At 37.3% G+C, this 13,732-nt stretch overlaps 1 protein-coding gene across 1 annotated transcript in view; it reads left to right on the top strand.

Moving 5' to 3' along the window:
• ALG13 (ALG13 UDP-N-acetylglucosaminyltransferase subunit) overlaps positions 1-13,732 on the top strand; it is a 72,592-nt gene that overhangs the window by 52,765 nt on the left and 6,095 nt on the right. The window contains 2 exon segments of the mRNA XM_072816454.1: positions 8,908-9,066; positions 13,222-13,262. Of these exon segments, the coding sequence (XP_072672555.1) occupies positions 8,908-9,066; positions 13,222-13,262 (200 nt within the window).

Genomic DNA, 13,732 nt, shown 5'->3' with positions numbered 1-13,732 from the left:
AAGAGCTTCCAAGACAGGCAGGAACTGAAAGAATATGTGACCTCCAAACCAGCTCTGCAAGAAATTTTAAGGGGGACTCTTAAAATTCCCCTTTAAGAAGAAGTTCAGTGGAACAATCCACAAAAACAAGGACTGAATAGATATCATGATGACACTAAACTCATATCTGTCAATAGTAACTCTGAACGTGAACGGGCTTAATGACCCCATCCAAAGGCGTAGGGTTTCAGACCAGATAAAAAAGCAGAACCCATCTATTTGCTGTCTACAAGAGACTCATTTTAGACAGACGGACACCTACAGCCTGAAAATAAAAGGTTGGAGAACCATTTACCATTCGAATGGTCCTCAAAAGAAAGCAGCATTCGAATGGTCCTCAAAAGAAAGCAGGGGTAGCCATCCTTATATCAGATAAACTAAAACTTACCATGAAGACTGTAGTGAGAGATGAAGAGGGACACTATCTCATACTTAAAGGATCTATCCAAGAGGACTTAACAATCCTCAATATATATGCCCCGAATGTGGGAGCTGCCAAATATTTAAACCAATTAATAACCAAAGTGAAGAAATACTTAGATAATAATACACTTATACTTGGTGACTTCAATTTAGCTCTTTCTACATTCGATAGGTCTTCTAAGCACAACATCTCCAAAGAAACAAGAGCTTTAAATGATACACTGGACCAGATGGATTTCACAGATATCTACAGAACTTTACATCCAAACTCAACTGAATACACATTCTTCTCAAGTGCACATGGAACTTTCTCCAGAATAGACCACATACTGGGTCACAAATCGGTTCTGAACCGATACCAAAAGATTGGGATCGTCCCCTGCATATTCTCAGACCATAATGCCTTGAAATTAGAACTAAATCACAAGAAGAAGTTTGGAAGGACCTCAAACACGTGGAGGTTAAGGACCATCCTGCTAAAAGATGAAAGGGTCAACCAGGAAATTAAGGAAGAATTAAAAAGATTCATGGAAACTAATGAGAATGAAGATACAACCGTTCAAAATCTTTGGAATGCAGCAAAAGCCGTCCTAAGGGGGAAATACATCGCAATACAAGCATCCATTCAAAAACTGGAAAGAACTCAAATACAAAAGCTAACCTTACACATAAAGGAGCTAGAGAAAAAACAGCAGATTGACCTCACGCCCAGCAGAAGAAGAGTTAATTAAAATTCGAGCAGAACTCAACGAAATCGAGACCAGAACTGTGGAACAGATCAACAGAACCAGGAGTTGGTTCTTTGAAAGAATTAATAAGATAGATAAACCATTAGCCAACCTTATTAAAAATAAGAGAGAGAAGACTCAAATTAATAAAATCATGAATGAGAAAGGAGAGATCACTACCAACACCAAGGAAATACAAACGATTTTAAAAACATATTATGAATAGCCATATGCCAATAAATTAGGCAATCTAGAAGAAATGGATGCATTCCTGGAAAGCCACAAACTACCAAAACTGGAACAGGAAGACATAGGAAACCTGAACAGGCCAATAACCAGGGAGGAAATTGAAGCAGTCATCAAAAACCTCCCAAGACACAAGAGTCCAGGGCCAGATGGCTTCCCAGGGGAATTCTATCAAACGTTTAAAGAAGAAATCATACCTATACTACTAAAGCTGTTTGGAAAGATAGAAAGAGATGGAGTACTTCCAAATTCGTTCTATGAGGCCAGCATCACCTTAATTCCAAAACCAGACAAAGACCCCACCAAAAAGGAGAATTACCAATATTCCTGATGAACATGGATGCAAAAATTCTCAACAAGATACTGGCCAATAGGATCCAACATCACATTAAGAAAATTATTCACCATGACCAAGTAGGATTTATCCCCGGGACACAAGGCTGGTTCAACACTCGTACAACAATCAATGTGATTCATCATATCAGCAAGAGAAAAACCAAGAACCATATGATCCTCTCATTAGATGCAGAGAAAGCATTTGACAAAATACAGCATCCATTCCTGATCAAAACTTCAGAGTGTAGGGATAGAGGGAACAATCCTCGGCATCTTAAAAACCATCTGCGAAAAGCCCAGAGCAAATATCATTCTCAATGGGGAAGCACTGGGAGCCTTTCCCCTAAGATCAGGAACAAGACAGGGATGTCCACTCTCACCACTGCTATTCAACATAGTACTGGAAGTCCTAGCCTCAGCAATCAGACAACAAAAAGACATTAAAGGCATTCAAATTGGCAAAGAAGAAGTCAAACTCTCCCTGTTTGCCGATGACATGATACTCTACATAGAAAACCCAAAAGCCTCCACCCCAAGATTGCTAGAACTCATACAGCAATTTGGTAGCATGGCAGGATACAAAATCAATGCCCAGAAATCAATGGCATTTCTAGACACTAACAATGAGACTGAAGAAAGAGAAATTAAGGATACAATCCCATTTACAATTGTACCCAAAAGCATAAGATACCTAGGAATAAACCAAACCAAAGGGGTAAAGGATCTATACCCTAAAAACTATAGAACACTTCTGAAAGAAATTGAGGAAGACACAAAGAGATGGAAAAATATTCCATGCTCATGGATTGGCAGAAATAATATTGTGAAAATAATGTTACCCAGGGCAATTTACACGTTTAATGCAATCCCTATCAAAATACCATGGACTTTCTTCAGAGAGTTAGAACAAATTATTTTAAGATTTGTGTGGAATCAGAAAAGACCCCGAATAGCCAGGGGAATTTTTTAAAAAGAAAACCATATCTGGGGGCATCACAATGCCAGATTTCAGGTTGTACTACAAAGCTTTGGTCATCAAGACAGTGTGGTACTGGCACAAAACCAGACACATAGATCAATGGAACAGAAGAGAGAACCCAGAATTGGACCCTCAACTTTATGGGCAACTAATATTCGATAAAGGAGGAAAGACTATTCATTGGAAGACAGTCTCTTCAATAAATGGCTTTGGGAAAATTGGACATCCACATGTAGAGGAATGAAACTAGACCATTCTCTTACACCATACACAAAGATAAACTCAAAATGGATTGAGATCTAAATGTGAGACAAGATTCCATTAAAATCCTAGAGGAGAACACAGGCAACACCCTTTTTGAACTCGGCCACAGTAACTTCTTGCAAGATACATCCACGAAGGCAAAAGAAACAAAAGCAAAAATGAACTATTGGGACTTCATCAAGATAAGAAGCTTTTGCACAGCAAAGGATACAGTCAACAAAACTAAAAGACAACCTACAGAATGGGAGAAGATATTTGCAAATGATGTATCAGATAAAGGGCTAGTTTCCAAGATCTATAAAGAACTTATTAAACTCAACACCAAAAATACAAACAATCCAATCATGAAATGGGCAAAAGACATGAAAAGAAATCTCAGAGGAAGACCTAGACATGGCCAACATGCATATGAGAAAATGCTCTGCATCACTTGCCATCAGGGAAATACAACTCAAAACCACAATGAGATACCACCTCACACCAGTGAGAATGGGGAACATTAACAAGGCAGGAAACCACAAATGTTGGAGAGGATGCAGAGAAAAGGGAACCCTCTTACACTGTTGTTGGGAATGTGAACTGGTGCAGCCACTCTGGAAAACTGTGTGGAGGTTCCTCAAAGTGTTAAGAACAGACCTGCCCTATGATCCAGCAATTGCACTGTTGGGGATTTACCCCAAAGATTCAGATGCAATGAAACGCCAGTACACTTGCACCCCGATGTTTATAGCAGCAATGTCCACAATAGCCAAACTGTGGAAGGAGCCTCGGTGTCCACTGAAAGATGAATGGATAAAGATGTGGTTTATGTATGGAATGGAATGTTACTCAGCCATTAGAAACGACAAATACCCACCATTTGCTTCAACGTGGATGGAACTGGAGGGTATTACGCTGAGTTAAGTAAGTCAATCAGAGAAGTACAAACAGTGCATGTTCTCATTCATTTGGGGAATATAAATAATAGTGAAAGGGAATATAAGGGAAGGGAGAAGAAATGTGTGGGAAATATCAGAAAGGCAGACAGAACATAAAGACTCCTAACTCTGGAAAACGAACTAGGGGTGGTGAAAGGGGAGGAGGGCGGGGGTTGGGGGTGAGTGGGTGATGGGCACTGAGGTGGACACTTGACGGGATGAGCACTGGGTGTTATTCTGTATGTTGGCAAATTGAACACCAATAAAAATTATTTTATAAAACAATTCAGGTATTTTACTTTTAAATATGTGTGTATTTTCCAGCTCTGTCCAGTGTAAATGCCTGGAAACCATGAATATTCTTACCACTCAAAAAATGTTGTGGTCTTGAAATACCATTTCTAACTTAAAAAAAATAAGCTCTGTGGAGAAATGGTTGCTGATTCCAGGTCTCGGCAGGAAATGTTCAAGATGAGCCTATATCCTTTTGTTATACTAGATAACAAAGAAGCTATCAGAGTACTGGGGCCAATGTCAAAAGAACTCAGGAATCATCTCGACGAGGTTCCCAGTGGCCAAAGATGGAACAAATTGAATCTCAACGATGATAATTGCAGCAAACTGGAACATACCAAATAAGTTAAATTTAAAAGTTAATGATATTTTAAAAATTGCTCACCTTAGGATAAGAAACTAGTTCATTTTCTTAACTGGAAAATGAAGTGAAAGAATCAAGCATTTATCCTGCCTACCTTATATGAACTGTACCACTGGGTAACCAAATAGTAGATGAGGGGAAGTGTTTGTGTATTAGTATTCTTTTTTTTTAATTTTATTTACTTATGATAGTCATACAGAGAGAGAGAGGCAGAGACATAGGCAGAGGGAGAAGCAGGCTCCATGCACCAGGAGCCTGATGTGGGATTTGATCCCGGGTCTCGAGGATTGCGCCCTGGGCCAAAGGCAGGTGCCAAACCGCTGCGCCACCCAGGGATCCCGTGTATTAGTATTCTAAGTAATCAGCAAAGGTAAGTATTTTTCGGTCCTACTAAATGCGAATTAAACCGCGATAGTTGTGAAGATTGCAGAAACATTACCTGTAGATGTGTCAAAGGAATCAATTCTGAGTCTGATCCAGTCTTCTGGATCTAGCTGCCTATTTGCATGAAATAGAGAACATAATTGAGATATACCATGACTATAATCAGGAAAATCCAGACTGTGGGAAACTCAACAGGTCAAGGGGCCCACATCTTCAAAAGAAAAACTGAAAGGAAATGACAGAGATGGAGAAAGGACCAATAGCTTAAAAGAAACTTAAGACATGAACTTCTAAAAGTTATCTAGGGAGGCAGTTTTGGGTGACAAAAGTCTTAAAACCATAGGGGAGTGATTACTGTGAATTTCAGGGTAATGATTAAATTATAGTGGGAGCGAGAGGGTTGTGATTGGGTTGGGACGCAAAGATGTTTTCTGGAATGACTGGCAAAGTTTTATTTCTTGACCTGGATGGTGTCCACCTTAAAATTATTTTGGTTTTCTGTATCTGATTCACTTAAAATTTAAAAATTAAGTGCTTAGTTGGCATAGTGCCTGGAACAAAAACAATTTATGTTCATTAATCACCATAGAAATTTTTCACTGAAAACATTAAGGTAGGCCCTGGTTTTACTACTTTGTGCTAATTGTAAGGAAAAGCATTGGGTGTCTGCTTTACAGACCTCTGAGCTTAAAAAAAAAAGACAAGTGAATCAAGCATTGGAGCGCCTCATTTATGTACATTGAAAACTTACCATTTAAATGCCAGATTATGTTCTGTGTAGATATTTCTTAAACTGTATTTATTTTACTACTTATTCTTTGAGTCTCTCCTCAACCTCAGCTATAACTGCTAGGTTGGCTGCTGTTGTTCTTTAACATTCCTTTCACTCCTCTGGATGAAACAACTCGTGTTTCCCATTGTGTTATTCGTGTGTCTCTGGCAGCCCCAGCCCATCCTTCATTATGAAGTCACTTCTTATCTGCCAGGCATTTAGATGGCATGGTTGCTTTTAATATGAATCTCCTTATAAGCATTAAATACTGTTAACTGACTTTGGTAACTGTTCCAAGGCTTTTGTTAGGGCCGGGACTAGTGACTAATTTGCCCTGGGTGCAAAATTTAAGACCATGCCAAAAAAAAAAAAAAAAAACCTACAGTAATTAAGGTAAAATAATACTTCAGTGTACTTTTTTTGTTGTTGTTATAACATGTGTGTGTGCACACAAGCTGGGTGGAGGAGGGTGGAGGGACGGAGGGAGAAGGAGAGAATCTTAAGCAGGCTAAATGCCCAGCACAGAGCCTGATGTGGGGCTCGATCTCATGACTCTGAGATCATGACCTGAGCTGAAATCAAAGAGTTGGATGCTTAACTTACTAAGCCACCCAGGTGCCCCTAATATATATATATATTTTAATCAAGAGTAATGCAAAAAAAAAATCCATGGTAAAGTATCAAAATTAAAGACAGGGTCTATGGGCCAAGCTTAGGGTGAGTTGAGTGAGGTACTCTTGAGATCATGCAAATGCAAGCTTGGATCCTGTCTTTATTTACAATTTTATTTTTTTTTTAATTTTTATTTATTTATGATAGTCACACACAGAGAGAGAGGCAGAGACACAGGCAGAAGGAGAGGCAGAGACACAGGCAGAGGGAGAAGCAGGCTCCATGCACCGGGAGCCTGACGTGGGATTCGATCCCGGGTCTCCAGGATCGCGCCCTGGGTCAAAGGCAGGCGCTAAACCACTGCGCCACCCAGGGATCCCTATTTATAATTTTAATATTTTTACTAATCATGGATCTGTTTATACATTATATTGGTGGCCTCTTGAATTTTGTGCCTCACTGCACCTAAACCCCACCCCCACTCCCACCCTTTGATCTGTAGAGAAGTCTAGCCTTACTATATATATTCATATGTTCTATCTGCAACATCCTGAAACACTGCAGCTTCAGTGACAGGGGAAATAAGCATTTTGAATGCACTACGTTTGTTTCTATTAATATTTTAGTGAAGTTTGTACTGTTTTGGAGCTATCCCTTAAATTCTACCTGTTAAACCTATAGAGCCCTGTTAAGTTTACAAATGAGATGCTCAGGTATTTCTAGAGCAATTAGAAATTCTAAAAGCTTTTTCTTAGGAGGCTTACTATGATATGCATTTTCAGGGAAGATGAGTTCAGGTAAAGTAATCTCCAACAATTTTTTTCTGCTTTTGATTCTCTCAGGCCCATGAGAACTTCCTTAGCTATCTCCATGTCTAGTAGTTGGTTTTTACCTAGTGGTCATAATCACATTCTGCTATCTATAGCTAATTGCTAACTTAACTTTTTAAAAAACGGTGTGATTTGAGTGCTAGTTTAAAAGGACTATAAGTGTAGCTTTGTTGGAGAAGCCATTTTTTTTTATAGAAAACAAATTGATAAAGCCTTTAGAATATTTGGATATACTCTAAAAATTAAATGCCTATTCCAAATCTGTGAAAGTGGAGATTTCTACATACATGATGAAACTCCAGAACAGTTGAGCAAGTTTTAAAATTTTACTGTTTAATTTAGATACAGAATCATTTTTGGGTGCCCAGTTCTGAGTTTTGACAATGCATAGAATTGTTTAACCACTGCCAAAATCAAGACAGTTTCATCATCCCTGAAGAATTCTTTTTAAGATTTTATTTATTTATTCATGAGAGAGACCAAGAAAGAGGCAGAGACATAGGCAGAGGGAGAAGCAGGCTCCATGCAGGGAGCCTGATGCGGAACTCGATCCTGGACCCCAGGATCATGCACTGAGCCGAAGTCAGATGCTCAACCACTGAGCTACCTAGGCATCCCAAGAATTGTTTATCCAGGTTTTAAATCACCCTAAGACATCTCTGATCATTGTTAACCTGTAATTGTGTAAAGGGTGTAGATAAGTATATTTATGTTGGTGAATGAAAGCAATATGGAATATTTCTAATACTTGACCTTAAATTCCTCTTGCTAAATTACCAAAATCAGCTTGTGTGCACTGTTCCTGTACCAAATTAAGTGTTCTAAAACTCTGAACTTAAATCTTTATTGAATGAGACTAAACTTTGTGTACTTCTCAGGGTTAAAATTATAGTGCAGGTAACACAGTTAATTGGCTAAAATGATTCAGTTGAAGGGTTGTGTCATTGATCTTTAGTCAAATTTAACAAATTTACCTGGTATGTGTATAGGAGAAACTTATATTTACTGTGTTGGAACATCATTTCCTTTATCTTTGTAGAGGAAGAATTTATTCATATTTAAACATAATTGTACTTGAATTTCTTATGTCAAAAATTGGAACTCCTGAATGAATATTGTTTTTAAACTATAGCCATAGGTATAGAAAGTTAAAGGGATAAGATATTTCATCTAGCCTTAGATTCTGTGTGTCCTTAGAAATGGAACTGTCCTGGTTTAGAATGCCCTAAAGAACTCTTCTTCTTCAATATTCTAGTATTGATGCTACCAAATAGAAACCTTCAAGGATTACTTAAATCTGTAATCTGTAATTTAGTCTCTCTTATTAGCTTCTACATTTTAGGATTTTACTAAGAATGGCAGATGGCCGAAAACATCCTTAACTTTGTATTAAGCTAAGTAAAAATTTTGCTTTAATGGTATTTCACTTATGTACCCATTGGCTGATATTTTTTAAAGTCTTGATACTCAAAACTCTGCAACTTCCGGTTTTCTCCTTTTAATTTCAAGTAATTACTGTAACTCAAAATAACCTATAATGAACTCCCAGTTTCAACTGGCATGTCTAAGAATGTGGGCAATTCATCTTCTAAGTTTTTGTTCTTAAAGTCAAACTGTAAGAATTAGAATTGTTTGGCCATATTGGGGACCCAAAAGAAGTAGAAGATGAACTACTGCTTATAAGGCATTAGTTGTACATTGCTATTTTTTCTTTTTTAGTGATTGCTTCACCATCCTATCCATACCTTCCTGCTCCTATTCGTGCTGCTGCTGCTTTACCACCTCCACCTCCTCCTCTTGAGGTCGGAGAGGCTTCAAACTTACCACCACCACCTCCACCTTATTCCTGTGATCCAAGTGGCAGTGATCTGCCTCAGGGTAAGGGGATTTTGAGACTTGCATGAGGATTATTTAGTCTGAATTTTCTTTTTTTCTTAGAGCATATCTTTGGTTGTCCACTGGGGGTAGGATGGGGGGACCAAATGGAAATTGACTGGAGAGCATAATGCTAGGTAAGTAATAACTAAGGAAAGGAAGAACTGAAAGCTGAGAAAAACTTCTCGATAATCAAGAAGTGGATGATTTTTTAGATGGTTTCAGATCTGCCTTGAAGAACATTATCAGCTGAGTATCTTTATTCTCAACTATTTTTTGAAAAACAGGAATTGACTTGATGGGATGAGCACTGGGTGTTATATGTTGGCAAATTGAATTTAAATTTTAAAAAGCAGGAATTGATACCAAAATTTCTCCATTTCTTAAATTCCTACCAGAAGTGTATGAAATTGTTGCAGTTCTTGATGTTTAGGATTCCAGCTAAATTTTGGATTTTGAGAAGTTGGTTTTTGAGAAATTCAGGATCTGATCTGCCTAGGATTTTAGCCATGTCGTCCTGTTTCTTTAGTTAAACTAAGGGATCGCTTTCCATTGGAAGTTCTTTGTTACTCCTCAGTTTGGCAGTGTTTCTCAAAGGAGAATTGTAGTTGAAAGGCATTTTGTAGCTAATTTATACCTCTTTGCTGTAAAATTTTCTGGATTTTTCTAGCTGCTTCTCTATTTCAATTTTTTCAGCTCCTGTATAGTTACCAAGATTTTCAATTCCATGCTGTTCTTTTTCTCTACCTTACAACTTCATTATCACCTTTTTATAAACAATTCCTAAATCTATCTAGCCTTGGCCTCTGAAATTTGTACTTATCTGTAGCTACTTGCTAGACGTTTTCACTTGGCTTTCTTACTTTCATTTCAAACTCCATCTATAATGAAATTCCTTATCTTTATCTCCCTTTTTTCTTCTTTCCAGGCCACACAAAACATTGACACCTTGGTTTCCTATTGTTACTGGTACTTCATTTCTGCCTGACTTACCCTAATCCTGTCACTCTTTTTTTTTTTTTTTTCCTGTCACTCTTCTTCTCTTACTTACCTATTCCTGCCTAAGATCTACTCTGTCACCACATAATGCTGATTTTGCATTTCCCAACATTTTATTATGAAAATGTTCAAATATACAGGAAAGTTGAATTTCAAAATGAATGTTCATGTATTCATCACCTAGATTCTATCATTAGCCTTTTTTTCTATCATTAACCTTTAACTGTATTTTCTTTATCACGTATCTGTCCATCTTTTCCTCCATCCATCTCCTTGTCCATCAAGTTATCCATTTTGATTGTGATGTATTCCAAAGTAAATTGTAGACATCAATATTCTTCCTCACAAAAACTTCAGTAGGAGTATCATTAACTAGAGTTTGGAGTTTATTTTTTCTTTTGATGTAAATTGAAAATATAATGCACAAATCTTAAATGTATAATTGCTGAGTTTTGAGAAATGAGTGCATGCACCTTTGTAACCCAAATCTTCATCAAAATATACCATTATCTTCATGCCCCTTCCCGGTATTTTTCCACCTCTACCTCTACTTATCCCCAAGAGGCAGCCACTGTTTGATTTTTTTTCTGTCATAGTTTCACTTGTTTTAGAATTTCATATAAATATACAATATGTAATCTTTATGGAAGGCTTCTTAAACTCTGCATATTTTTTATATTCTTTCATATTGCTGCATATATCAGTAGTCCAATTGCTATTACTGAGTAGTATTCCATTGTATAAAATTTCTTGTTTATTGGTGAACATCTGGGTTATTTCCATTTTGGGGCTTTTATGAATTAGGCTGTGAATATTCTTGTAAAAAGTCTTTATGAACATATGTTTTTATTCCCTTTGAGCATATACCTGGAAGTGGAATTGATGGATCATAGATAGGTGTGTGTTTAGTTTTATAAGAAACTGCTGCTTATTTTTCCAAAGTTGTATCTTATACCTTTCTACTTTTTTTAGATTTTATTTATTTACTTTAGAATAAGCACAAGTGGGGGTAGGGAAGGGCAGAGAGAGAAGCAGACTCCCTGCTGAGCAGGGAGTCTAATATGGGGCTTTATCCCAGGATCGCGAAATAGTGACCTGAGCTGAAGGCAGATCCTTAACCAACTGAGCCACCCAGGTGCCCCTTATCTCTACTTTTGCTAGAACTCTGTGCACCTGATTTTTTTACTTCTAAACCTTTGCCTAACATATGGTGATCTACTCATTCTTTCCCCTCCAGTCTTTTACCTTCCTATTAACATCAAGTCATTTTCATGATACCCCCATTACATTTTGAAGTGATGTTTTGAGTTTTTATAGTCCCTGTCTTTGCCAACCTTTTTTGAACAGCTGGAGATCTAATTCACATACTATACAAGCCACCCATTTAAAGTGTACAATTTCATGGGTTTCTAGTATATTCACAAATACATACAATCATCACCACTATTTCCAGAACATTTTCATCACCCCAGAAAGAAACCCTTGTACCCATTAACAGTCACCACTTCTTCCCCCCGTTGCTACCACGAATCTACTTTGTATGTCTATAGATTTGCCTATTCTGGACATTTGACATAATATGAATCATGCAATATGTGGTCTTTTGTGACTGGCTTCTTTCACTTAGCACGATATTTTCAAGGTTCATCCATGTTGTAGCATGTATCCATACTTCATTTTTCTTATAGCTGAATAATGTTCTATTGTATAGGTATGCCACATTTTATCATCTATTAGTTGATGCACAATTGGGTGGTTTTCACTTTTTTGCTACTATGAATACTACTACTATGGATATTTGTATTTAAATTTTGTGTGAATACAACACACACACACACACACACACACACACCCAAGGAATGGAATCCCATGGATTTACTTCCTCCTGTTATCTCTTAATATTCTTTACCTTAACCTTTAGTCTTTATACTCCTACATAATGGTCAAAATAAAAGCTGATTATTTTAAAATAGTAGTAAACATATCTCTATGTGGGAAGTCTCCAATTTAAAAAGAAGGGTTTTCTGAGAGTTTGTTAATGGGAGTCAAGTTATTTATCAGAATATACATGGATCCCAGATCAGTCGATAACGTACATTTAGAATTACAATTAGAATGCTAAGATTATTCCCTCACCTCCCATACATATAGTTTTTACTTATTTGTGAAATATTTTAAATTCTATGAAGAAGTTTTTATCACTGTAGAATATATATTGAGTTACCTTTCTTATTGCCTCCTCTTTTTGGAAGTTCTAGTGGTGTGGTACGTTAGTCATGTTAAATAAAAGCAAGATGAATTGTTTTCACGCAGTAGTAGTTATGTTAGTAGGCATCATTAATCTTGTCATTAGTAGAGCCTTGGTTTGTATTGTGTAGTAGTTCCATTAATAGAAGACCATTAAGGGAATCCCTGGGTGGCTCAGCGGTTTAGCGCCTGCCTTTGGCCAGGGTGTGATGCTGGAGTCCCGGGATCGAGTCCCACGTCGGGCTCCCTGCACGGGGCCTGCTTCTCCCTCTGCCTGTGTTTCTGCCTCTCTCTCTGTCTCTCATGAATAAATGGATAAAATCTTAAAAAAAAATAGAAGACCATTAAGATTGGTTATGTAGTAAATTGCTTGTCTCAAGATTTTATTCTTGAGATCTCACAAGAAGAAAATGGCTTTACTGGATTTTTTTAAAGATTTTATTTATTTATTCATGAGAGAGACAGAGAGAGAGGCAGGCAGAGACACAGGTAGAGGGAGAAGCAGGCTCCATGCAGGGAGCCCAATGTAGGACTCGATCCCTGGACTTCAGGACCGTGCCCCTAGGCTGAAGGCAGGTCCTAAACTGCTGATCCACCCAGCGATCCCCTACTGGATCCTTTCTAAATATTAGCAGGGTAGTATTCCTGTAACATTTACCTAATATTAAGACTAGAAATATTGGTCTTAAAATATATAGAATACATATTTTATAATTAAACCTTGGATCAGAAAGTGATTTTTACCTATAGTGTCCGATAAATGACTATTTACTACAAGGTAGAATTGAGAGTGGTGTTGATGCGGGAAGACTACATTTATATCTACCTTAATACTCAAAGAAAAAAGCTTTTGAGTGGTAGTTCTAATTGCTTATGTCTTCTAGTCACTAAAATTAAGATTTTTAATTTTAGATACAAAAGTTTTGCAGTACTATTTCAATCTGGGATTGCAGGTAAGTCATGTTAAAATTGTTTTGACAAACTCTAGATTAAAAATGCAAGTTGGTTTGATAATCAGACTCTTGAACTTTTAAAAGCCAAGAACACTGTGAGGAGCTCAAAAGTTGTCTTTATAAAAGATATCTCTGAAGATGATACAAGTGAGTTTTCTATTTTAGCCTCCCAGTGCTTCAATTCCTCTTAGAAAATAGTTGTTATACCAAGTGGGGGCCCTAACAGCACAACTTTAGCATTTATTGGCTTCCATATTTAGCATCATGTATATGCCAACACTTTACTATGTTTTTCTGTTTCAGTAATAAAGGGGTCATTTGTCTTGCTTACTTGAAATATTTTTATGGTTATTTCTACATGTTATATGAAAATAACATGACTAATTCGATACAGGGCTGTATTATTTTTAAATCACTTACGTGGTCCTAGATATTTACAAACAGTTGATTTTTAACACTCCCCTGAGTTG

The sequence above is a fragment of the Canis lupus genome, chromosome X (assembly GCF_048164855.1).
Source record: "Canis lupus baileyi chromosome X, mCanLup2.hap1, whole genome shotgun sequence".
In the NCBI taxonomy this organism is placed as follows: domain Eukaryota; kingdom Metazoa; phylum Chordata; class Mammalia; order Carnivora; family Canidae; genus Canis; species Canis lupus.
This window is presented reverse-complemented; position numbering and strand designations above follow the sequence as displayed.